The sequence below is a fragment of the Uranotaenia lowii genome, chromosome 3 (genome assembly GCF_029784155.1).
Source record: "Uranotaenia lowii strain MFRU-FL chromosome 3, ASM2978415v1, whole genome shotgun sequence".
Taxonomy (NCBI): domain Eukaryota; kingdom Metazoa; phylum Arthropoda; class Insecta; order Diptera; family Culicidae; genus Uranotaenia; species Uranotaenia lowii.
Genome location: NC_073693.1, coordinates 204,813,405 through 204,841,161, shown reverse-complemented (window position 1 = coordinate 204,841,161; position 27,757 = coordinate 204,813,405). Strand labels below are relative to the sequence as shown.

Genomic DNA, 27,757 nt, shown 5'->3' with positions numbered 1-27,757 from the left:
ATCACTCCGGAACTGGCCTTGGTTGCGTTGATGCTATTGACGCGACAAAACTTTTTGATAGTAATTTTATATTAAATGGTGTCCTTCGTGAAATAACGCGATGAAATAGTGATGAAAATCAAATGGTCAATTAATATTCAAGTATTTAAGCATGATATATATCAGGTGAATACCTAGTTAAAGTCGTATGACTGATATCATTTTCTTAAAACCCGGTAATACGAGAAATATAAAAAATCATGACCCATTCCAACCAGCGGCAAGATAGAAAGTGAAATAAAAAGCCGTGCGCCGCCATTTTATTTCAACATCGCATTTTTGAATTCGCTCGCTGCCCGTCAACTCCAAACAACCACATACAAATGCGCTGAATCGGGCAGCCAAGTGCTACCAAAAAGGAGGAACCAGTTCTCAGGCAAAACCTTCGGCTGGTCGATTAAGTGAAAAATTCGCGCTGAATTAGGGTGAATTTCGGGGGAAAAGTTAGTCAAAGTGCAAGTTGAAGATGCTCTGCAGTGGTGTGATATGAAATTCAAAGTGATAAAGTGCGATTCGAGGCAAAAAGATTGATTGCAAATTGCAGGAAAATTTTCACACCAGAGCCTACTTTGAAGCGCTGACTTGCACAAAACACCAATACAGTGAAAAAGGCAGCGAAATACGTGTGAATGCAAAAGTGTGCGTTGGGGAAAACGAAGCTGCGTTGAAAAGCGAAATTCGCTCGGTCTGCGCCTTTACTACTACTATTCCAAATACGTCGTCAACGACAAAACGAAAATAAAAAGTAACCCGTCGGTAACCAACAACAGCTAAAAGAAGAGAACTACGATCCGGAACGGCAAAGTGAAGACGCGCGCCCGAAGTTGTGTGGGTTGAAGCACCGTTTCGGAGTTGAGTAAGCGTGCGATTGTGTGTGTATATCCGTGAGGGTCAAGTGAAGCGCCTCCGATTCGGTTCGGTGTTTCTTCCTTAGGAAAAGAAAAAGAGAGTGGCTTGTGTTGTATTGCGAGGACCTGTGTTTTTCTTCGCGATTTTCATGTGGAATAACTCACTGATAACACAGGTAAATAGCCACAAACGTATTCATACAGATTATTCTTGATCTATTCGTTGGAAATCATTGACATCACCTGGAAGAAGGCCTCATAATCTTAATGTCATATAAAAAATACTCACGGGCGTTCTGTCAAGTGCCGCCCGCCATATTTGGTAGAGAGAGGTAAAAATCATTCATCTGCTACTAAACCGTACCAAAATGGTTTAGTCCATCGTGTGAAAAGATTTCCATTGTAAACATTAAACCATGTTTCAAAGGAAATAAAGGATTAATTTGCAAGGGAACCAAACTAGATGAGGAAGTGAAGTGAATCCCGCCTGTCCGATCCTTTGTTTTACACAGTGTTCTGTAGCATTTTTAAATGCCCAGTGCCAATATCATAAGGGAGCAAAATAAAAGGCGTATTTTATCAAGAGAACTTGAAGATAAAAATGAAAATGTCATTAAGAGACATTATTTAAGTTTTAACATTTGACTAGCGAATTACTTCCTTAAAAATGTAACGTATTTGTAGTTTCTGAATGCTAACAGTTCCGGTTATAATCCGGATGGTAAAAATGTCAGATCTTTGTTTTACTACCACTGTAGGTGCTGCAGTTCTTGATTGTCCCTACTGCTTTCAGTTCCTTTTTTTTCACTTGCCGTCGGCTTTTGGAGTTTGTGGATGTATATGACATTTTGGTTATTATTTGAAGGCGTATAAAAAAATTATTTTACGTACGTATAGATGTGGGTCTATCGTTTGCATTTTGCTAAAACCGTGTTGCCAAATAGTAAATATTTTCGATGAAACGGAAAACAACATTATTCAGGATCAGATATTTTGATGTTAGTTTTCTTTCCTAGCACTATAAGTTATAGTTCAGTACTAGTATGGTGTTGAAATATTGCAAATTATATCGTACGTCCAAAGCTAAATTTTGTCATTTATGTATAAATATTTGAAATGGACTTCCTTCTTTATTACACTTCTAATTTTCAAAACACTTTTCGTGATTGAGGGGTTGTTATACTGCATAATTCTCAGACGTAAAATGTAAGCATTTTCAACCAAAACAAAATTACATATTGTTAGGATCGTAGAGACCCTACTTCCCTGCGCTAGCTCAACAGGGGAAAATGTATTGATCACCGGAGAAACTTTTACAACAATTAGAACAATTAAAACTGTGATTCTTGGGCGGACTTTTTAAACCTTTTAGAAACTTTACGGAAACAAACAACAAGAGAAGAAATATTCTGGATCTTTCAGGGAATGCACTTTTAATTAAAGAAAGACTCGACAATTTGGATGAAAGGAAAAGACCATACAAAATTTATTCCAGGAATCTGTTAATTCACTTTTCTTTGTGAGTTTTGTTTCTCGAATGTTTATGGGGAGTTTTTACAAAGAGAAAATGGTAAGTTTGTGGGGTTTAATTTTGTACTTGCGCTTTTTATTTGAATCTCGATGATCTCGTTGCGGCCGTTTCGCGGTGGTCGACTCGTTGGGGGACTTCTACTGGAACAACGTAACGGGATCGGACGAATACAGGAACAGGACGGAATCCGGAATTGCTCTTTGGGCAATTCCCGCAACAACTCGACCTGTTGGGCGTAGGCCTACCGTTTCACTTCGGTCCGGGGAGCTTTTGTGTGCACGGTAACCACGCGAGTGTCTCACTCTATCGAGGGGCAAGTAACGGATTGGTCGGCACTAGAACACCCAGAGGGAATTCCCACCAGACCTCACCACAGCGCGGAGTGCCCCTAAGGGGGTTGTAACGGGGGCGGGGCACTAGTCACAGGCACGACCTAAAGCACTCGCGAGACACCGGTGTGTTCGCGTAAAGGCTGATGGTGATTCACGGCACTGGGGGAAGACACTTGTTCTGGGGTTCTCTTCACTTTGCCACCTCGACCGACCAGCTGGGAAATGGAGTCGTGAAGCTTCCAGCTGGCCGTTGAAAATTGTTCAGACCACTACAGGAACTGATAATAACGGGGAAGGGGGTCAATGCCACCCAAGTACGGTTGGAAACGGGCTAGTCACGTAAGGTGTGTGACGCGCTGTTGCTGCTCAACCTCGGACCGGAAATACTCGAAAAAGCCTCGAGCTTCTCGAGCTCCTCCTATTTATAGGTTTTCTTGTCCTTTCATCGCCATGTTCCCATTTCCCGTGAAGCATGTTTTGTCCCCTTCGAAGATTCTCGATGACAGCAACATGACAGGAACAATACAGGAACTGACATATAGAGGGCTGGTGTCTTTTCGAACAAAAAATTTTATGGCGTGCATTCCATAACAAAATATATTAATCTAACAAAACTAAACCTAACAAATAACTAACTAAATGAATAATAAATAAATAACGCGAAAATAAATAAATAAATAAATAAATAACGAAGAATTTAATAAATTAATAAATAAATAAATAAACAAAACTAAATCCCTAAATGACACCAGCCGATTGCTATTAAAATTAGAACAAGACACCACACAAACATGAGATATCTTATCCTAATTTTAGACAATTACGAACAATAATTTTTATTTACAATATTTACAAAGTTTTCATCCAAACTGGCCCAAAAATCACAATTTTTATTGAAACCATTAAATGAATGGTTACAATATGTATTTCGAGCTAACCAGCAATGTGTATGTTGTTACGTCACTAAAGCGTATAACTTGAAGATCTGACCTGGCCTATGCCTTTCCTTTTGATAAGAACTATTTCTAACATCAAATTTTTGTAATAATTGACCCTTTGCTAAACGCTTTTGTCCACTGTAACTTCAAATCCTGTCCGTTTAGAAGACCTTTCTCGGTTTCCCGGGGTCTTCTCTTCATAATGGATTGTGGCGAAGTTCTGATGAGTAATGGTGTATTTGTCGCAAAAACCTTTTTTTTCTTCGTACCAGTCTGTCTATTTTATATTTGACGTTTATTGATCGTTATGTACGTCGTTTAAGAAGGTGCTTCTACATAATCGCCCAGTACTTCTCGATGGGGCGGAGCTCCGGAGTGTTGAACATTTTCGGCACGAAATTTACCTTACTGTCCGTATACCACTTCAGCACGTCCTTGGAGTAGTGGCATGAGGCCAAATCCGGCCAGAAGATTGTTGGGACGTTGTGGAGAGGAAGCAGCCGCTTCTGGAGGCACTGTTTCATGTACACCTGTCGGTTCATCGGGCCCTGCGGGTCACGAAAGGTGCACTCCGCTTCCCGCACGTGCTGATGGCTTGCCGAACCAGGAATTTATTCGCAAATTTGGACATCTCCTAAGTGCGGACATGCTCAAGAACGCTGAACTTATCATTGGCCTTCACATATGTTTTGTCGTTCATGATTCAGCATTCAACTTTCGTCAGCATGTTGAGGTACAACTTCCTGGCACGGGTTTTGGTGGACTTGTTCTGCTGCTCGTCGCGATTAGGGGCTTTTTTTACCTTGAACGTTCGAAGTCCAGCCTTAGTTTTGGCCTTCTGGATAAAACTTCGGCTGAGGTGCAGCTTCTTAGCCACATACCGAACGGAGACGTAAGGGTTTCGGTTGAAGGTCCCAACTAAGTGGTTGTGATTTTTTGTGTAGTACGGAATACTTTTTACTTCACTTCTGTGCTTACGATCTAAAATCAATCATTCCTCAAACAGCTTAATCATTCGCGACACAGTGGATTTCGCGATTCTCAACGTTTTAGCGTTGGCACGATGCGAGAGATCCTTGTTCTCGTGATGAATGCGCAAGATTTTTTCACGCACGAGCTGTTCTTTCGACCCCATTTCCGCGAGTTTTGATCAGAGGACTTTAAAAACTTGCAGGATGTAAACAATGCACTAAGAACTAAATCCACCCAAATTTCCATTAATATCTAATCGACGGTTAAAAAGTTAGAGCATTTTCATAGTGTGGCAATTTCATCGTGGACACCCTTGATTGCCGGGAATCAAGATTGCAAGGAGAAGCTCATAACAAGAGTGGATCTTGCGATACACAACTACGCTGTCACTAGCATTCGATGGCTTGAAAGAGCTGTTGGAGTTTCTGGAACAAATGAAAATTTGCAATCTGCGAATTGAGGGGATGTGTTTGTTATGTCAAATTTCGGACTATTTGTGTAATAGGGGAAAGGTTTCCTAAATGGGCCTATCGGGTTAAATGGCCCTACGGCTGTTTGATGAAATGGCTGACTAGACAGCTTATCTGACCATTGCATTTTGAGGGTGATACGCTTAGAACATAAGGCAAGAAAGAATTTTATGAATTTACAAACTCAAAAAAATTTAAAAAAACATACAAGGTTTTGATAAATTTTGATGTAATATTTCGTCTTTTAAAAATTATACGTGAAGAAGCTTAAAACAAAAACTAGGATGGTTTTTGTTTCTTACTCAAATGAACTTAAGAAATTAAACATATTTCAGCTTTTGTGGAGGTTCAATACTGATTATATAGTGGAATAATAGAGTGTTTTTGTATGCCCCCATCATGTTTGTAAAATGCCTCCATCCTAAAATAACAGATTAAATAGAATAAATAAATGATTTTTATAATTGAACCTTCAAATCTAAGCTCTGAATAACATCTTAAGAGAGAATTGAAGATCTTAAAACAGATTTGATTAAGTTTTTCTCATGGATAAACTGCCTCCATATTATTGCATCCCTAAGTTATGTTTTATTCCATAAAATTATAATATACATAGATTTTTATAAAACTTCAGCTTTGTCGTACGGAAATTATTACTTTCTAGCAGTTTCAATGAAATTATACGGAAATATTGCCAAAAAAACAGAAATTTTGTTCAAAATATAAATAGGCGCGTTTAGCCCGCACGGTTTGAGGTTCGGCATTTTAGACAACACTTACAACAAAATCATTTTCTTGTAAACAGAAGAAAATTTTAACATGAAAATTACTCCAATGTATAGAAAACAGATGCCTGCACACGTGCATATAGTTTTTGTACACATATTCGATGTGATATTCGATTAAATCAGTGTTCTGCTTAGCTAGCATGGCTAGCCTGCTCCTCCTCTATATATAACGAATGTATGTTTAATCTAAATTATCATTAGTTACCTACAACTTCTTGCAAGTAGCTCATCTTAGTGGTTTTGTGCCAACGTAAGAACTTATACCACAGAGAACAGACGTACAAGCTAGCCCACGAAACTTGTGTAAAATTTCCAGCGGGATTAGTTTAATTATGAGTTCATATATACGATTACGCCTTTTCGAAAACTGTACACTTGAAAATTTGATTTGTAACTTTTGAACGGCGCAATAGGTGCCACTGTTTAAAGTCAATTTTCAACATATTTTTTGGATGTCTGCAATTGAAATTTTAGACACTTTTTTAAAGATTTTTTGTTCGAGCTTGTACGTCTGTTCTCTGTGCTTATACTACACATATAATATACGGCGTATTACAGGACACGACACTTCACGTTCTTACTAACATAAAAGGATTTACCTTTTTTGTCGACCGGTTTCGTGCTCGATGTTGCCCATCTACAGGACGATGTCCGACTGGTTACTCAAAAGAAAAACACTAACACAGCTTCATACTACTGCATAGTATTCGTCGAAGGATGGTCATATCATTTTTGGTTGACCAAGTTGAAAAGAGGCCAACCAAAAATGCCTACCCTTTTTCTGGAACCTATCTTGCAAGTAGGTTCCAAAAAAGGGTAGGCTTAATAGCGGCACGTTATCCCAACATACGGGAAATCGGATCAGTCTTATCGACTAGCTCTTAGAAAGGTCCAGTTTCAAGGACTATACGACCAACGTTATATTCCGCAGAGTTTACAATCTTGTACACTCCGTAGAGCAGGCATGTCACTCATGAGGGTAAAAGGGGCTAATAAGAGGGTTTTTGAAGGTCCGCGGGCCACAAACAATTTTTTTTATGATCTGAAGGGCCGCATGCAAAAATCGATAGAAAAATATTCGCACACAAGAACCTGCGGGCCGCATGCGGCCTTCGTAAAGCCAGTTTGACATGCCTGCCGTAGAGATATTTTGCATTCTTTTATACTCCGTAGTGTTTACAAATCCATTTTCGTTCTTCGTGTGGACTTACAAAGTTCCCTTAACGTAAATTGGAAGCGGTGGGATTCGTTCCAAACACGCTAATCATCAGGCTAAGCGCCCGTCCCAATCCGAAAATCCAAATTTTGTTTTTAATCTTTTGTTGACACTCTCGCACGTGGTCACCTGAATACGGACATAACACGCATTGCATTCCGAATTTCTGCTTTGTGGTTGAATTTAATAACGATTTTGGCAACACTTACCCTCGTTATATTTTGCTTCCCTATATCTCTGGTTGTGTATGTTGAATGATTACCCATACACAGACACACGTCTGCATTGAACAGAATGGCACGGGCTAGCTAACCAATCCATGGAAGCAGTTCATTCCAATGACGTTACTCGCACCAAACGCATCGACGAAAGTCTGATCGAACATTCTGGATTACGGTAGGACGCTCTTCCTTCTTTTTTCGGTGTCAGTTTATGCATGATTTTTTTTGTTCTCTGCTAAGCGTTTAGAAAATATTCAACAAAACAAAGCGAACGTTTTCCAATACGGGTCGACGAAAATTGGCAAAAGCACCTGACGTGGTAACTTGCGATAATTTACTATTGTTATAACAGTCAAAAATGTAGAGATGACGAAACGTATTTCTAAAAATGGTGTAATGGCAGCCTTCATCGAACGGCTAGTCAAATATGTATTGCTGAAAGGTTGAAATATCATTCCATATCAGTGATTGCGTCGTGTGGTGTGTTTTTATTTGCGTTTAGATGTATCAAAACAAACGACTACACACATCGTAGTACTTATGAATTTCTGCTCCGGCTGTACACGTAATGTTTCTGATGGAAAGAATTCACCGGGCCGGTTAAACGTCACAGAGCGGAAGTCTAACGCGATTTGTTGTGTTCAAGGAAGTTTCTGCTACGAAAATCAGAGTAATAGTACTCAATTGGAAGCCGACGTTAAAAGTATGTCTTTCGTCAACGCTCAATTCATGAAAAGGGGCTTTGGTCTCACGCTTGATGTCAGGTGAAAGTATGCTATTACGTCTGCGGGAAGGCACTTTCGTTTTCAATGTGCTTTCCAATATTAATACTTTTCCGCCGCAATCCGCAATGTGTATGCTTCGCAACCGGTATCCCGGGTTAATGTGAAGATTAAAAAAAATTCTTCAAAAATACGGTTAAAATAAAATTACAGCACGATGTTTTCTTGTTTATTCGAAATGATGAGATGGGGATTTTCAAGGGCATTTTACGTGACTTATGGAAGTAAATTAAGATTAATTCTCCAGAACGATAGTATTATTTTTGTTTTCACGAGTCCTAAGCCTTGTCATTCAATTTTGGTTTGGTCTTGTTTCGTAAATGCTATTATGCACAGCAAAAATTATTTCCTGTAAAATTACTCCAATATCCTGTAACAAATAGGAGCAGGACATTTACCGTTATTTTACAGGTCGAAAAATAAATTACGTGACATTTAATTTTCAGTGTACAACTTTTTTACAGGACATTTGCTGTAATAATAAATGAATCTTCGTTAACTTTCAAGGAAAACAATTTAAAGTTACAGGTTTTGTTAATTACAGGTTGATTTATTTAAAGGTTGCAGTTTCAGTGACACGTAATAGTCGAAAATTTATTCTGTGTGGTTTTCCGTGAATCGTATACCTCTTAGAGGTAGATAGAGTTTTCAGTTCAGTTTCTCGGAAAAAATATAATGTGGGTAGCTAAACTCGTCTGAATAATAATCTACCACATTCCGTCTCATTCCATGCGGAGTCTCTAAAATTATTCTATCACCGAAAAAAAAAATAATAATAAGCCATTCATGTAAATTGTTCAACCAAGTTTGTGTATTTTTCGATTAAAATATCAGCAAGGATAGTTTTTAGCATATAGAATAAGTCATCAGTCAGTATGATATTGAGTTATCGAAGACTATGAGCAATAAATAAAATAAATAAACCGACATGTTTTTTGTTTTGTTAATAATCTAACAAGAAAATCTTCTCTAGGTAATTTGTTTTTCTCATCCTCAGTTTTTTTCCTTTCTTTGTACCGAAAATCTACCTAGCTAATTCAGTTTTTTCATTGTAATGAAACGGAGATGATAACTTAGTTTCGTGAGATAATTGGTTATATCACTGGTTATATGTATAATAGATTTTAGTATGGTCATAACTCTGATCTCTTTTTCTCTCTCTACAATTTCAGTGCTGTATAGTATTCCAATAAATTGTGATGATTCTGAGCTGACTGCGCGTACTCCCGTAAGACCTGTGTTGGTAAGTAGTTCATTCAGCTAAAGTAGTTTATAGTTGTATATGATAGGCAACTGTTCCCTGATATTTCCACTATAGGATTCATTGGTTCCCCTAAGATCCATAAGTTTGTCTGGATCACCAAACTGATACAGTTAAAGATACGTACCCGTTGATGAAAGTAGGTTACGCATCATAGCTTTGTCACCAAAAAAAAACCATTGCGTGTTGAGGCTTCTGTCCGCGTTGCGTCAAAACTTCACCTTGGGTGTGCGATATCAATCGTACAACCTTACCGATCAATCCAAAATATAATCCGCGCCGTGAAGCCGCGTCGCCACAAGCGAACGACAGCACCACGACAATGCCACGTTTTTCTCGTCATGACCGTCGCATGTACCGGTAGACCTGCCGCTGCAATTTGGCTTAACCATACAGCTGCAGGGTGTTCAAGTTGAATGAATTTTTCGCGGCGCAAGCCAACACGCCTACTATGAACCTGTTTTGAAGTGACTGGGCATAGCTGATTTGAACGCGCGCGCTTTTCAATGCGCGTTTGTGTTGGAGAGCGGAAGGCACTGTCCTCAGGTGTAATTTTGGTGTTGCCTTTGTGGCTGCTTTGTGTATCTACAACGAATTCGACCGTAAAGTACCGAAATGCTTCGTGCATGGGAACTTTTTCACACCAACACTGCTACTGAATTGAATTCCTATGTTTTGTAATTCACAACTCTTAGTTGCATTAAACAAATTTTAAATATTTTCTAATATGAACATTAGACTACCCAAATTTGTATGAAAAATTTAAAACCTGTGAAATGTTATGCGCTGCAGGCTAAAATTGATCCTAGGTGTAGTACAAGATCTCATGCCAAATTTGGGCCAGATCGGATCACGGGAAGGGGTCGCTCAACAAGCCTGAAGTTTGTATGGGATTTTGAGACATTTTGTTTGGGAAAAACATCTCCGATTTCTTTTGAATGCGGTTTTTCTTAAAACCTAAATTATGACAAATATTTCATCCCAAGACTGCATTTCGATAAAAGTTAAGATAAAAAAGTTATTAGGCTTCAAAAATGGGATAACTTGTTTAACCCTCCAAAGCTGTTCGGGTCAATATGACCCGAAGCGCACATTTCAAACCTTTTTATCATCATTCCAATATACTGAAGAACTGCGAAATTTGACAGACCAAGTATGTTCTATGAAAATGATAAACAAATTATCGACAAAAAACTACAATTTGAGTTTTGAAAATCGGTTCATTTTTGAATGAAATACAGCTAAGCAAAGCCAAAACTGGATGTCGTTTTTTTAAAGTAAGATTTTTTTCTACCGGAAGATCTGAGATAGCGATCAAACCATTCATTGAACCCCAACATATCTAGACATTGTCGGATAGATAGATTCTTGACGATTTCAAACATCATGAAACACTTAAATACAGCGAAGTTGTCAGAAGTTATGAGTATTTTAAAAATAAAATTGGTTTTTCGGACTTTTTACTTTCTGAACAAGTTTCTGATAATCTGGTAATACTTATCGACTTTATTTTGAAATGTTGAGTAATTAGACTAAATTACCAACACAATGAATATAATATCATCAAAATCGGTTAACATTTACAGCCAGGAGAACGAAATCAAACTACAACTAAGATTTCCCCAAAACGGATATTTTGCGAACGGCTTTGGAAGGTTAAGGGTGGTTAATGTCACTGTTAATGAGTTGGGTTGGGGAGTGTGTTTGTCCACAACGTTTTTAAATTTTGAGTACTTAGTTTAAATTTTGAGTACTTAGTTTAAATTTTTTGTTGTTGGAATTTTTGTTGTTGTTTTTTTATTACCATTTAAGAACGTAAATATGCATTTAATATTTATAGTGTTTGTCTAAATTATATTAGTCCTGTTAAAGCGAAAATTGTCTATCACCTTCTTGTTTTGATGATATGGTCGGTGGAAATTTTTAAATTGGTCAATTTTTATCAAAATCAATCATTCACAACCGATGAACTAAAAAACCTAAATTTAAAAAAAAAAACTGATTTTATATATTCTTTTATCATCCATTCAATATAGGATTTAGATTTACAAAGCTTTAAAAAATTAAATCTTTTTTTGTTCTGAATTTTTTATAGATATAATTAAAAATATTTTGAAGAGATTGCTAATCAGCCCAAAACTTAAGTTTTTAAAGCTACTTCGTTTAGGTGACTGAAGAGAATGCTACTCAGCTTCTAAGAGAATGTCAAAAAACTTCTACGTGTCGAAAAAAATCCGTGTGACAGATTGCTCTGACAACCAGTTGACAGATTGCTATGTTGCCGGTCTATCATGGTCTATTTCATTGATGTTAATTATATTGTTTTGTTTACAAAAGCTACTCACGCCTAGAGAATTGAACCGCTGCTCTCTAGGCAGGCTTGTAAGTGGTCACCATCGTTTGAATTTTTCCGGAGACAACCACCACACATCGTTCGTGACAATCGTGGAGAGCGCAATCGTTTGATCGGAGAGCAAAAAAATGTCAAATGAAATTTTGATCTTTTTTGTGGTTAGTCGTTTGACTTTCATCCCCCTTTGCGTAGATAATCGAGATAATCATCCCACATTGTTCGACCAACACATCCAAACATCACCCGGCGCTGCAGAGTGACGAATTTTTTTTCAACAGGAGGGAGTGAATAGAAAAGATTGCATTTGCTTATTGAGTCTGTAAGTTCTGCTGCGTGAAAGAGATAGGCGATGTCGTAAACTGTCGGGAATGATGGTCGTTTGACCATCAAATTATCCCTCTCGTGTACCAAGACACGAAATTTCGTTCGACAATCACACAAAGAAGAATGAATGTCGTTTCGTTTGATGGTAGTCGACTGTTCGGCAAGTTTTCGGTCGCATTCGTTTGATGGCACGAACAATGATACTGATAAAAGCAGGCTGTGCGACTGTCAGAGAAAATGTCGATGGTTTACAAGTCTGTCTCTAGGTTGCAATGAAACTCACCAGCCTCTCGACGAATCCAGAAATAGTTCACTGTCATTGTAATAATTAGTACTCAAACTTAATGTCATTTTAGATCAGTAGTTTTCAAACTTTTTTCCTTCACCGCCCCCTTTTATTAAATTTTCGTGCTCAACCCCCCCCCCTCCCTGAGCAAATTTTGGATAATCTTTACAAAGAATGCTAATAGGCATCGTTGCAAAACTATAAGCTTTTGAAATTTTATGCATAAGTATAAGTATTTTTTCTTAATAAAATAAATTTTAAACTTTCATTTATGATAATTGTAGATTAAATTTGAATAATGTTTCTTTCAATTTTACATCGGTTCCAAAAACTTAAATCCGACATTTAAGTCAGTTGTGTTGTGAGCCTACTTGGTTGAATGATTCAACTGAATCAAAACTATCGAAAGATTCCTTTTAATTCAACCACGGTTAATGAAAAGTTCATATACCGGTATTTTGATAGCAACTTACTACCTTCTTCAGTGAGCGTTTTCGAGTAAGTGTCAATCGAAAACGCTCACTGAAGAAGGTAGTAAATTGCTATCGAAATACCGGTATATGAACTTTTAATTTACGGTGTTTGAATTAAAAGGAATCTTTCGATTGCTTTGATTCAGACATTTAAGTGAAAATCGATTAACATTTGTTGTTTAATCATGTAAAAATTGCCGAGTTCGCTTTTTTCATCGATTGAATTAAATGTCAACTATCAGAACTAGAAATAAAAGTTCCTTTGGCTTGTTAGCATTCTCATGGGACGCTTTTTAATACAGATTTTATTCGATAGATTTTATTGTCCATTTTTAAAGACAATACATTTTAAATATTTTCAGGCTTTGCCATCCTAAATTTTTGCTTTTAGTACAACCCAAAATAAACAAACCAGAAGCAACTCCGATGCCTGAATTGACAGTAAAACAGTAACCAAAATAAGCAATTAAGGCCAAATTCATAGCATAATTTAGCATCGCATCTTTCCCGATGGCAAAATTAGGTTTTGTTGAAGTATCAATATAACAAAACAAGGCATCATTTAGGTTTTTTTTATTACTATAGAGTAGAAAAAGGAGATTATAATAAAGCATGATTTGGCATACAATTTTCTGTTCCGAAAAATCAGATTTATTTAGGTGTTGAAAATAAAATCAAACTGAACACAAAGAACAAATTTGTTCGTTGCTGGCATAATTCGCGCATTTTGAGTGTTGATTTTCTAGTGATGGCAAAAGTAGGCATCATAAAGGTATCATTATTTTGAATACAGGAAATCAATCTTTTAAGTGTTGAAATTTAAACTTAACTGAAAACAAACTTTGTGTTAATTTTGCTGTTATATCAAAACTAGGCATCGTTAAGGTATCATCGAATGGATAAGAAATTAACAACTAATATAAATTTAAATATTTCGGTTGCACTGAACGTTTTTGCAACCTCGTTAAGCCAGCCTTTTCATAGGAGTTTTGAAGGCACAACGATACCAAATTTTTGTTCTATTGAACACCAAAAAGTGGCATCATTAAACCTACACTTGGCATGATTGAGGTATCCTTATATGAAAAGTGAGACCTAAATTTTGGCGTTATACCACCTTTATTCGGGAAAAGTGATACCACATTTCACTATCAACTTTGCCAAAAAAGTCTACTCGGGCAACAAAACCAGATCAATATACAGATGGTATACGGAATTTGTCACAATTTAAAAAAAATCTGTCTGAGCTGTGACCTACAGAGACAAAAACTTGCTTATAAAAAAATGTGAATTTGAAAATGACCAAACCGCCTCCTGAGCTCTTCCAACGCCCCCCAAATTTGAAAGTTGTGCTCACCGCCCCCATAGAAGCTCCACTTTGGGGGGGACCACTTTGAAAACCACTGTTTTATATGATTGAATGAGTTGGTCAATAGATTGTACATTATTTTGTTAAAAGGACTTTCAGTACATTTAATAAATACACTGAGGTTTTTTTTACGCGGTTTTTTTTACACGGTATTTTTTTACGCGGCTTTTTTTACGCGGATTTTCGAATTAACGCGGTTTTTTTTACGCGGATTTTCAAATTAACGCGGTTTTTCAGAGAAAATGTTCTAAGACTTTTTCAAAGGAATACACTTAGGATCTTTGTGTAGTTGAGAAAATCTTAGCTCTGAGACTAAGAGCGTGATACATACATGAGATCTGAGACCTGAGACCTGAGACCTAAGACCTGAGACATGAGACATGAGACCTGAGACCTGAGACATGGAACATGAGACCTGAGACATGAGACGATCTGAATTCCACACTGTCAAATAAGCCTCACTATATTCTACTATTCTATTAATCTAATTGATTTTGTTTTTTATCTTAAAAATAAACTATCATTGTACGCAAATTTTTAAATAATCATATACATATGGCTTGCCGAACCATATTTCTTCGCGAACTTTGACAGTTTCATGTGCTTGAAAATATTATAGACACTATAATTTCATGAAATCATGAAATCATATGAAATTATAGTGTCTATAGAAAATGTCTGCTACCTTTCCCTTTCCTTTTGCCGTATAAAACTCCTGTCCCGGAGGTTTCGTCGTCCATTACCACGCAGTCAAACTTCGTCAGCATCGTCTTGTACAGCCTCCGGGATCGCGCTTTGACCGTCGTATTTTGTTTATCATCGCGATTTGGAGTCACTACCTTCTTGTAAGTCGATAGTCCGGCTCGTTTTTTTGGCTCGATGCACGGTTGTAGACGATACACCCAGCTTATTTGCGGTTAGGTTAGGATTTCGCTTGAAACTACCGGAAACACTCTTTGTCGTCTCAGCGGCTTCCGGTTTTCGATTTCCCCCCGATCCAGACTTCCTGGCTGTCGACAAACGTTCCCCAAACACTTTAATTACATTTGTAACGGTTGATTTGGCAACTTTAAGCGATTTTGCCAGCTTTGCGTGCGAGTAGCTCGGATTTTCGCGATGCGCGAGCAAAATTTTGATACGCTGCTCTTCTTCCTTGGACGGCATTTTGACAACTGAAGAGTGAATTCCAAAATCAAAATAGGAGCAACATTCTACACACACACACACACACACACCTTCAAAATGAGGGGTGTTCAGGTTTTTTAAGTGCAAAATTGAAAGATATACGTCAAGTTGAGATTGACCCTTTAATTGTCCTTTTTTTTAACCGTAAAGGAAGGTTAAAATTGAAGTTTTCATTGATACTTCTTACACTTATATTCTTTAGAAAAAGAAAGCTTTTTAGCGTCAAACTATGTAGACTACAATACTTAAAACTACTTAAAACTAATGTAAGCTATTTTGTTGTTCTATGAAGTTGTTTTTGAATGCCTTTTTTAATTGTGTTTTGTTCATCGCTACGTCTATAATTTCACTTTGTAAATTGTATTTGTACATCATTTGATTAATAGGTTGATGTTTTGCATAGTCTTTGTCGTAAAGTTTAATGTAGAACAAATGTTTATTTCTTAATGGACGGGAGGGTGCGTAAAAATTTAGTTTTGAAAGTAATTCAGGACTGTCTATTCTTTGTGTAACAACATCATTTACAAATGCAATTTGGGAAAATTCTCTGCGTTTACTGAGAGGTTCTATATCAACACGCTTACAACGAGATTCATACGATGGCAGAGGAAAAGTGGTCCAATTTATTTTACGTAGCGCATATAACAAAAATTGTTTTTGAACTGATTCGAGACGTTGCTCGTGAATATTTGAATAAGGATTCCATATGATGCTACAATACTCCAATATCGAACGAACATAGGATATATAAAGTGATTTTATGGTGTTACAAAATAACATCACTTGAAAGTGTTTGCTGAAACGTTTTACAAATCCTAGCATGCAATTTGCTTTATTGATGATATTGTTCTGATGTTCTACAAACGTGAGTTTTGAATCCAGTATGACGCCGAGATCCCTTACAATTTTGCATTTTTGTACTGGTTGATTGCCTAATTTTGTTTCAATGATGGGGTAACTTTGCTTTCTGCTAAATGATATAGAGTTGCATTTTTTAACATTCAATTGAAGTAAACTTTTGTTGCACCATTCAAAGAAAACATTTATTTCGTTTTGAAATGTTTCAACATCTTCGGTTGTTTTTATTTTCAGAAAAAGTTTAATATCGTCGGCGTATATTAGGTATTCAATCCGTTTTAGAATAAAGGAAATGTCGTTAACGAACAGTATGAAAAGGAGAGGTCCTAAATGAGACCCCTGAGGCACACCAGAGGTCACAGCTACAGATTTGGATAATTCATTTTGGAAACGAACGATTTGCGTTCGATCAGTTAAATATGATTGTAACCAGGAGAGAAGATTAGGATGAAGGCCAATTTTTTTTAATTTGAAGATTAAAAGGGGTATGTCAATGCGATCAAAGGCTTTGCTAAAGTCGGTATAAATAGCCTCAACATGAAAGCCTTTGCTCATAGAATCGATAACGTATGTAACGAATTCGAGAAGATTTGATGCTGTAGAGCGTCCTTTGAAGAAACCATGTTGTTTACTCGTTATAATATTTTTTACTTGTTGATAAATTTTTTCATTTATTATTGATTCAAAGAGTTTTGGGATGCAAGACAAAATAGCTATTCCTCTATAATTTCGTACATCTGATTTTTTTCCGGACTTGAAAATCGGAATTAAAAAAGATTTTTTCCAAAATTTGGGTACTTTTCTATAATTTAATGACATATTAAAAAGAATCAGAAGAGGCTCCGTCAATTCGGCCGCCAAGTTTTTAAGGAAACATGGGGGAAGTCCATCAGGCCCTGCTCCTTTGGAAGCATCAAGTTTTCTAAGTCCTTCGGAAACATTATTGTAATCAATTTCATTGACCTGAATGACTCTGGACTCAACAGCAACAGGTGCATCTTAATGGACGACTAAACCTACGTCAAATTCTACACAAAAGTGACGGATGAGGAGGAGAATGATGCCGACTGCACGATTGCGATGGAAAAATTTGGACAGAAGGTTGTATGGCAAGCTATTTATACCTGAGTGGTCTGCGGTCAAGTATTTTCTTCCCAATAGGTACAATAATTGCTTAAGTTTACAAAAATGAATGTTTGAATGAAAGATTGCTGACCCTCTATAAAAAAGCATCAGTATAACCCTTTCTACTGGATTTGGCATCTGTACATTACGCCAAGTCTGTACAATAACATCCAATTCGTCGAGAAAAACATCAATCCACCAAATTGTCCACAACTCCGACCGATTGAACGATACTGAACGATTCTCAAGAAGATCCTCTAGGAAGGAGGGGACAGTTTCTCGAAGCATGGAAGAATTCGAGAAAAATTGGAAGGCAGCATCCAGTAAATGCGCAAAAGCTACTGTGCAAAACCTGATGAAAGACATTTCATCAAAAGTGCGACCATTCTTTAGAACATAATTTTTTGACTTATGTTAATCATGATATTGCTTCTAATCATACTGATCTTCAATAAGCCGAATTGGAAAATTCAACTACTTTTGTTAATTTATCTATTCTCTTAGAATTTTCTCAACTATTTTAAACAAGTTAATACGTCCTGAAACATGTTCAATAGTTGTGGTGTGAATTATGATTGTGCCAATGCTACGTATAATAACCAACGTGTCCTAAATTCGTTTCTCAAAAGTGCTTTTAAATCTTACTCGGTCTCTTTCTATTTATAATTTTTCATAGTTGATCGAATAAACTCTGTAGAATTTTGGAATTTTTCTCTGGTCATTGTTTTGGTGTTTGGTGTTTGAGTAATATGTTTAAAGGACACTGCTTCTGCTGAGAACATTACCGGGTTATGACGAACCCGAGTTTGCTGAAAAGTAACAAATACAGCTAACGTGTGATATTCTAGGTCGAAAATATCCACCAATGGCAGACGTATCTGTTCTGCTTCCGAGGCACCGCATACCAATTATCGATTGTACGGTCTATCATTCTCTCATCTTGCTACCCTAGTGCATCTTTTTGCTTGCTTTTCGGGTGCTCCGACGATGACGACATCACCACGCCAGTCCAGTAGAGTAGCACGATGCTGGCAGTGTGCGTTATTTTGGACTTTGATTACAAAATAACATCACTAATACAAATGCAGACGATTTCGCCGATAATCGGAAGCCAGCGGCAACCCTCACATGTTGGCATATTTTATGTAGGATAGAAAAAAAAAACGTCTGGCTATGACCACCAATGTGTGAGTGTTATTTCGGTTTGATCCGGATTTTAAGGTTCAATTTCGGATATAATTTTTGACATGTTTAGACATACGTTTGCATTCGATGCATTCGATTTTGTCTATTTTTTGATTGTTTTGTTTTATCCCTTTTGTTTTTTTCTGTAATTGCCAAAATGGGGCTTTTCGGTTGTTAAGATTTTTTTGCTTTTCTATTTCTGAGATTTTGATTTTATGCGGATGATTAATCTCTTCGGTTTTTCTGAAGTTTTGAACTTTAAGGCAATGTGGACTATGGTTATTTAAAATATTTTTCATTTGCTTTCGCCAACTGTTTGTTGTTATAAAACATCGTCAAAAAATAAACCTTTACCAAATTCAGTTTTAGTACGACATACATTATGAGTCTTCAGGTGCATTCGAATGATTATCATTAACGCTGCATCTCTTTCGCACGCATTTATGCATTAATTGATAATTAATCCTTATTTAAAAATTTACTCGTCCACCATCGAACCCTAATGGAAGACTGATGCCGAAAGACACCCTCTATAAGCCCCTTCCTTCCCCTCAATTAAATATTGTTAACAGTTGAGTCGCCGCGACTATTACGGCCCTTCCCTACTAACCTTATAGCGAAACGAATATAGGTACTCGGCACATTGAAACTTTGTAAAAATAAAAGGCTTTTAAAAATCTAGTTGTAAATTAGAAAAAAAAATACTCGTAATTTTAAATGTAATTATAACTGTTATTGTTGATTTGTCAACACACGAATTATTGAAGTTAAAATGTTGTTTAAGGTTCAGGAGCCGTTAGCCTAAATTGTAGTAACAAAACGGAAACAAATAGATAACAGCGTTTGCAGCAATGTTGTAAACAAAAGACTTTGAATGCTGATTTTGATTGTGTTTTCTTTCTCTTTGCAGACTTCTGTTGTAACACCAGTGTCGCCGGAGGAAAAAAAATGGACGAACCACCGCCACGAAACGAACCGGTCGTTGAGCCGGTGAACGGCATCGTTCAGCCACCGGTGGTTCCGCCACCAGATAGGCCTGGTCGGCTTACCAATCAGTTGCATTTTCTACTGAAAACGGTAATGAAAGCTGTTTGGAAGCATCAGTTCTCGTGGCCCTTTCAGCAACCTGTGGATGCGAAAAAGTTAAATCTTCCGGATTACCACAAAATAATCAAACAGCCAATGGATTTGGGTACGGTTAAAAAGCGGCTTGAAAACAACTATTATTGGACGAGTAAAGAGTGCATACAAGACTTTAATGTTATGTTCTCGAATTGTTACGTGTACAATAAACCGGGTGAAGATGTTGTTGTTATGGCGCAAACATTGGAAAAGCTATTCCTAACAAAAGTGTCGTTGATGCCTAAGGATGAAGTCGAGATGGAAGTTACCACGCAAAAAGGTGGTAAAAAGAAACCTCCACCTCGTCAGCTAGCACCCCCAGGAACTCTAGTCGGTAATACGACAGTTGCGGTTCCGACTACACCAACAACACCTGTTACACCTGCAGCAACACCGGCCGCGGCCCGGGCTCGACCCAGTTCTTCTCTCGGAGGTGCCGTCACGTCCAGTGTTGCACCAACCAATGCTACGCCCACGGTTCCGATCGTGCCTGTAGTACCCGGTGTTCCTCCCATTGGCACCTTACCGCCGCAAACAGTTCCCGGAAGCACAAACACGACAACAACGGCCACGCCAACTGCTGTTAGTGCCACGCACAATTCAACCCTCACTTCACCTGTCACGCCCGTTGTGGCCAAACCGCCTGCTCCGACGACGTCACCGTACATAATGAACAGTTCGCAGTCAGGAATTGAAACGGTCTTACCTCCACAACAGCCCGCTAAAGTTAAAAAGGGCGTTAAGAGAAAGGCCGATACAACGACGCCAACTGCAACCGCTTACGATCCACACTATGGCGCTAATTTGGACCCTAGCAGTGCTAAGATCGCCACCCGGAGGGAATCTGGACGACAGGTAAACAGTCGAAACTATTTTATTGTCCTTTTTTATAGGAATTTAACCCATTAAGGCCATTCTTCCTCGTAGTCGAAGCTATCTATATACGGCTAGTTATATAAACATTTGCGCTTGCGTTATATAAACATGCGTGATGTAAGATGACTCAAAATACTCTCACCACTTGATTCAGGTCTTAACGAAAAATGTCACTTCGGATGATCTTCAATGGGTTCTCTTCCGGAACCCATCCGATGTGAAGTTTTCGCGATGCTAAGTCTTTTTTTTTCTTCGAGATATCCACAACTTCCATAAGAGAACTAAATCAAAAATTAGATATGAACATTTGGATCTGTCTCTTAAGCTAGTGCTCTGCTTTGATATAACGTCTTGAATTAAAGATAACACAATTTTTAAAATGTTCTTTTGATTAAACTAGATCCCACTTAACATTTTCTGCAAGCGTCTCTGCTTGCCATCTATGTAAAGGTTTTTCAAACCCGTTCGATTAATCTTTCACAATAAAATTTTGTTTGCCTTCTTGGCTGCGTCCTGCTGCTCTTCAGAGAATAAAATTTCCATCGTTGACGAAAGTCAGTTGATATTTGTTACCGACTATTACCCTAAACGGTAGTCCATAATCTGTTCATATTTCACTTTGACAAATACACCATCGACTACTCAAAAGTACTTAATCTTATCATCAATTATTCAATGCATTTTTTCGTTTAGGAAATCGCACCCTTCCAGTCTGCCACTTATCCTATTTCGCCATACCAGGGCGCGGCTGCTCAGCAGAATCAACCGAAGAACAAGGAAAAGTTATCCGATGCGCTCAAATCGTGCAATGAGATATTGAAGGAACTGTTCTCAAAGAAACATTCAGGCTACGCCTGGCCCTTCTATAAACCCGTGGATGCCGAACTGCTAGGTTTACATGACTATCATGATATTATCAAGAAGCCGATGGATTTGGGGACGGTCAAACGGAAGATGGATAATAGGGAATACAAATCTGCGAACGAATTTGCAGCTGATGTTAGGCTTATATTTACCAATTGTTACAAGTACAATCCCCCAGATCATGATGTCGTTGCCATGGGTCGAAAATTGCAAGATGTTTTCGAAATGCGTCTAGCAAATATACCGGATGAACCGGTAAACAATGTGACACCTAATCAAAGTAAAGAGAGTGACTCCTCGTCATCAAGTGACTCAAATGCAAGTGAAGACGATTCTGATTCGGATGAAGAATGTAATCAGAAATTGAAGCTGCTAGAGAAACAGCTATTTGAAATGCAGGAACGAATGCGGAAGCTAGCAGAGGAAGCTTCGCTGAAAAAGAAGGCGAAAAAGAAACTAAAGGAAAAGAAGAAACAGATGGCATCTATGGGATCGAGTGAAGTGAAGCCCGTGCTAGACGTACACAGCACCCCAACCCAGGCAAAAGCCCTACATCAAACAACTGCGCTAGCACCACCTCAGATTGGTAGTGCAGTACCGGCAATACCGCCAGCAGGTGCCGCCAAAACCAAAACGAAAGGTCAACGAACGCCCAAAGCAGCGGCTGCTCCAAATGCGCCCGCCAAGCGAGCGAAAGGAGCAGCAGCTGCTGGAACCGGCGCAACTCGGGGGCCGAATAAGAAGAAAGGTTCGCAAAATATTGCTAACTTTGACTCCGAAGAAGAAGATACTGCAAAACCCATGTCCTACGATGAGAAAAGACAACTATCACTCGATATTAATAAACTACCAGGTAAGCTATGTTCCGGTTATTTTGCGGATGTTATAGTTGAAAAGGTTAAGTATACAAAATGAGCTCGATTCTAAAAAAAATCGTTTTTTTTTTGCTTTTCGCAGGTGATAAACTCGGTCGTGTTGTACATATAATTCAAAGCCGGGAACCATCACTTCGTGATTCCAACCCAGACGAAATCGAGATAGACTTCGAAACTCTTAAGCCATCGACTCTGCGAGAGCTGGAAAGCTATGTCGCGTCCTGTTTGCGCAAGAAAACCCGTAAGCCTTACTGTAAGTTTTCCAATCTAACAAACACTGCTACTGAAGTAACTTCCTACCATAGTTGGAATCTTTGTTCATCTTTCATCGCCAATTCTTGTAATATTGATCACTTATGGCCCTTCCAAAAGTCCTCTTTAATTCACGTGAAACACACATGATCGCAGAACAGCATTGCACAACAACTTAGAACAAATATTTACACCAGTAGCTCAACTAGTCGACTCTTAATGAATGATTTGATTATTCAGTAGTGTCTGTTAATTGGAAGAAAATGTATCAATAGTTTTTGGTTCCCTTTCAGTTTGTTCAGTAGAAGATTGGTATAAATGCTAGTACCCAAAAGACAAACTTCATGTTGAGAATCGTCGAAACTGTTAACGACTTGCTCGCAACTAACAAAAACTTTTAATTGCGTTTATTCAACAGATAAAAAAGTTTCTGGAAAGTCTAAGGATGAACAAATGGCGGAGAAGAAACAAGAACTCGAGAAACGGCTTCAGGATGTCACCGGACAGCTGGGTACTGCCAAAAAGAACGCTAAAAAAGGTTAGTTTTTTTTACAATTGTATCTGTTGCTTTTATAAAAGATGATTTTCTGATGAATGTATTGTTCATACTATTATACAAAAATGATGTCTCATCAGGACGATTATCTCAGTGGTAGATTTGTCATTCAAGCCGATTCACGTGGTACTTAGTGTAAATCGCGCGTGTCTAAATATTCTTGAAAAGTTTCTCGTTAAAAACATTCCTTAAAGAAATATTGCTCAATTTGTTATTCAGTTTAAGCTGCCCATTTTTTTTTTCAATTAATCGCCTTGAAAGACATTTTTAGATATTATAGCCTGGTATTTTTAAACTAGTTTAACGAGATTTTTGTTGTTAAAAAATCACCCATGGCATAATTTCTTTAAAAAATAAAGTGGAGAAATACATGAAATTTTAAATCCAATACTGATGCCTTCTACAAATACATTAGCGAAGTGAACTTATCTTATGCTTTTGTCAACAATTCCAGCAGATGAAGCGGCCAAACAGGATGTGGCACCCTCCGGTGGAAACATTTCATCCAGCAGTAGTTCCAGCGATTCATCGTCATCAAGTTCCAGCGATTCCAGTTCGAGTGATTCCAGCGATAGCGAAGCAGGTTAGGACTTTCGTTGTTTTCGCCATTCTCTAAGTAGAAAAAGAGTTTCCCTTCTTTAAGTAATGTCTACATTGTGCAGAACCACAAAAACTAATGGTGAGGAAAAACGTGAACGAAAATTGAAAGGAAAACACAAAGAGTAGCAGCTATTATAGACCATGAGGTTCGTGCATGGTCTATCCTTTTTTTTATCAGCATTAACTCATGAAAATTCCTTTTCCTTTAACATAGTAAATCAAGCTATTTTTCCTATTTCTTAATATAGAAAAAACATAGGAAATCAGCAAACTTTACTTGAAATAACGTATTTTCTTACCACCTAAGTTTTATTTCGACATTTTGCCATCAATTTGAAAAGCAAAAGCTAGCATAACGATTTGTGCAATACGCTCAATGGTTTGCTCGCAACTGCCTCCGAACTTGTAAAATAGGACACAGGATAAAAAATGAGATCAAATTTTACATAGATATGATGATCGATAGCCCTTGAATAAGATGATCAAAGGTTTTTAATAGTAAATTCTTAAATCAATAGTAAATCATGATATAACAACCTACTAGGGATTTGTTCACTAGATCCTCATCACACAGCCAGAAATTCGTAAGAAGAAGAAGCGTTTTCACTTTCTTTTCTCCAAAAAACTGAAACGGTACAATGATGATCGTTCGCCATACACTAGAATTCAGTAAAATCGATATGATGGATGTTGTTTTGCGCTGCTAATCCTATTTGGCGTGGGGTTCTTTTCGTCCTCCAACGTTACAATTAGATGTCAAAAATCGAACATCAAACTTTGGAAAATAATGGTTAGCAATATTATCATTTTACTTAAAAGTGTCTGAATCTCAACTTCAAACCGAGAAGTTAGGAAAGCTACAGGATTAGCGCATTTCACTACACACACAAAATGGTCGTACTATGTTCAAACCTACAACAACCAACAGCAATCATTCAAATGAAGGAAACGGTTTTATTGTGTAGAAATTTAAACCTACCACTAACTGTATTATTAGTTTACGCGATCGAAAAGATCAAACAACAATTAATTTTAGTTTTGTAAAATGCGAGGAAAAGTCAAATGTACCAATCCCAACAACACGCGGTTTAGTTGTGTTGAGTTGAATTAGAAATTGTGAATAATAAATGTGAGGAAAAAATTATTTCGAATGTTTGAAACAGTCAGTTAAGGTATTTGTTTTCTATTTTTTGTTGCAATGATTTTGCGCGGCCAAATCATGAGACGCAATCGTGTAAATGCATGGCTCCGTTCAAAAAATCATTCTCAGTTTATTTGTTACAAATGCGTTTTTAATCAGAACTCGATACATCCGAATGTACAGAATAAGTGTAAATTGCTATTTATATATTTGTAGTGAAAATGATCAAATCGATAGGCTTAGGAAAACATAGAATAAATAATACCACGTTTATTGTTGTATGCGGTCTGAAGAAAGTGAAAACGAAATATTATTTTCCATTGGCCTGTAATTGAAATAAGACAAACAAAAATAGCGTAAATTGGTTAGACAAAAGTGTTAGGCACAGACAAACACAAATTCATGCAAAGTCACTGTAACGTTCGAAGCACATATTCAAAAACTTCTGGCGATTTGATAAATCTATACTTGGCCCACGGTTAAATTGCACCGCGTTAACCAGTGCGGCCTCCGTGTGTTTATATTTTTATTTTATTGTGATTTTTTGATCATTTCGTTCATGTCAATCATCATTTGTTTTCTTTCTTTATTGGTTTCTGTGTTTCCTCGTTCGTTTACTTTCGAAAGAATAATGGACATATTTAAGCTTTTATACAAAAATCATCAGCAAATTTTCTCGTGTGTAGCAAATGTGTAATTGGGGACAGCCAACAACAAACAGGAAAACCGAAATGCACGCGTTCTCTTTCTATTAGTAAAAGTATCAAAGATTTTATTCTACTCGTTTTACAATGCAATTGTCAGCACAAAATAAACGGTACGAAGACGAAAAGCGATTTGTACTTTCATAGCAAGAGTATAGCATAATCTGAACCAACGAATGCTAACAACAGTGCTGTCAAGCAAAAGGTATGTTTTCTTTTGTATATTTTTGCTTTATGATATGAGCATATACATGAACTTTTAGCTAGGATTATTTGTAAATCTCTATGAGTCACAAAAATTCGTAGTATGAAACCTGCTTGCGCTATCAGCAACAACTAAAATCAATTTGTGAAGATACTTCTTAGCCATGAAAACAGATCTAATCAAAAACCAATAACGATCAAATAACTTCTCGATGTACCCGGAATCAAAAGCTCTTAACAACAATACAATTATGCAGTTTAAGTTGAAATGTAAACACCAAAATCAGTTTTTATTGATTTCTTATAATTCTGTATTCTATTAAGTTTTAGACGAGGCATACGGTATCTATATTATAGAAAACAAAGTTCCGTATTGTATATATTATCATCAGTCATTTCAATACCGCCGATTCCGTGTTATGCACTTTCTGGTATTGTATTGGTGAGTGATCATGATAAATATGAAAACAAATTCAGAATAAGTTAGGAAACATGTTGAGTACAGAAATTAATCCAATGAAGGCGGTCACAGGATCAACAAATGTCCCATAAACTCAGACTTCTCGTATAGTTGATTGATTGTACAGAAAAAAAACTATCATAATTTTAATAGTGATGAAGAAAAGGAAAGAATGAAAAAACATGAGCACCACTACCAAAGTTTTGCCAAATTCAAAATTTTCAGAAATGTTTCACTAAAAAGGCTGAAATCATTATGAGTGGACGTAGATGCCGTTTTGAAATGCATAACGTATAATTAAACAAGATTTTTATACTAATGAATTCTTAATAGGTATCGATAAAAACTAGTCTAACATGAATTTGTATCAGCCTTTTGTGTTTCATGGACGTATTATACTTATAATTATCATTATTCCTCAAGTGTAATATTTCATTCAAAATTGTAGGCATATTTAAAAAAAAATCAAAGCACGAGTATAGAGATAGTTTCTTCATAATAGTAGACTTTTATATTTTTGACGTTGATTCTGTGATCTCATTATATTTTCATCCTACATCCTACAACATCTCAACGCAGGAATCATGTTTTCATTATTTTTATGAACACTCACGAAGAATGCCAAAGAAAAAGAAAAAAAAATGCAATTACAATCGCAGACAATGTGTAAAGCAAATCAATTAATCATCGTGATGTCTGTCAAGAAAACCGTGGAGAAGTAGTATCAAAATATTCTTTCCGCTTTCGATAGAAGTGCTATACATACCCGCCATATTGGGCGTCACGATTCAACTTCGTCGGCTGGTAGTCCTCAATCAGTCCGGCGGGAACTTAAAATTATTAATTTATACTCAAAAGCGTAGATAATCAACTTTCACTTAGTCAGAAATGAGTGCAATTCGATATAATTATATCCGGCTGTCGGCGGCGCAAAACCCGTTACACATTGTTTGCACGTGAAAATGAACATCAACCTTCTTGATAGCGTATCCTGGCCTTGTATATAAATATACAGAGATTTCGATTTCCTTGTAAAGGAACACCCAGTAATGACATGATTGACAGCAATAGTTATTTATGAATTATTATTTTATTTCCATTTTTATTCAGCTAATTCGGAACCCGTTTTCGATTATGCTTCCGTTCTATATTTTGCCTTTGATTATTGGGGAGGATCGAAAACGTTACAGAGATACAAAAAGAAAAACTGATACAGATATATGTATAGATACAGTCAACAATCGCATTAGTGCAAGTTTTGGGTTTCCTTCGCATGAATATATATATTTTGCTTTATTCATATTAAGCGCCAGCAGAGTAGATAGAGAAAGTCCATAAAAGTGTATTTTATCAATTATTTTTCTTCCTGGTACTAATATTCTTCACTAGTTTAGTAGAGTTTACTGTGAGAACGTATTCGTTAAGATTTTTTATTGAACGAACTCCCGTGTACTATTAAGAAAGAGCTCATTGCAAAACAATAGTCCAGTATCATTAACTTGGCTTGATAACAACATACTAAGACTTGCAGAAACGGAAATATGAAA

General features: G+C 37.1%; 1 protein-coding gene across 1 annotated transcript in view; it reads left to right on the top strand.

Moving 5' to 3' along the window:
- The window catches only part of LOC129753017 (homeotic protein female sterile-like), a 51,424-nt gene that overhangs the window by 9,336 nt on the left and 14,331 nt on the right, over positions 1-27,757 (top strand). The window contains exons 2-6 of the mRNA XM_055748811.1: positions 19,467-20,533; positions 21,248-22,271; positions 22,376-22,546; positions 22,964-23,083; positions 23,556-23,684. Coding sequence (XP_055604786.1) covers positions 19,467-20,533; positions 21,248-22,271; positions 22,376-22,546; positions 22,964-23,083; positions 23,556-23,684 — 2,511 coding nt within the window. The remainder of the gene's footprint in view (positions 1-19,466; positions 20,534-21,247; positions 22,272-22,375; positions 22,547-22,963; positions 23,084-23,555; positions 23,685-27,757) is intronic.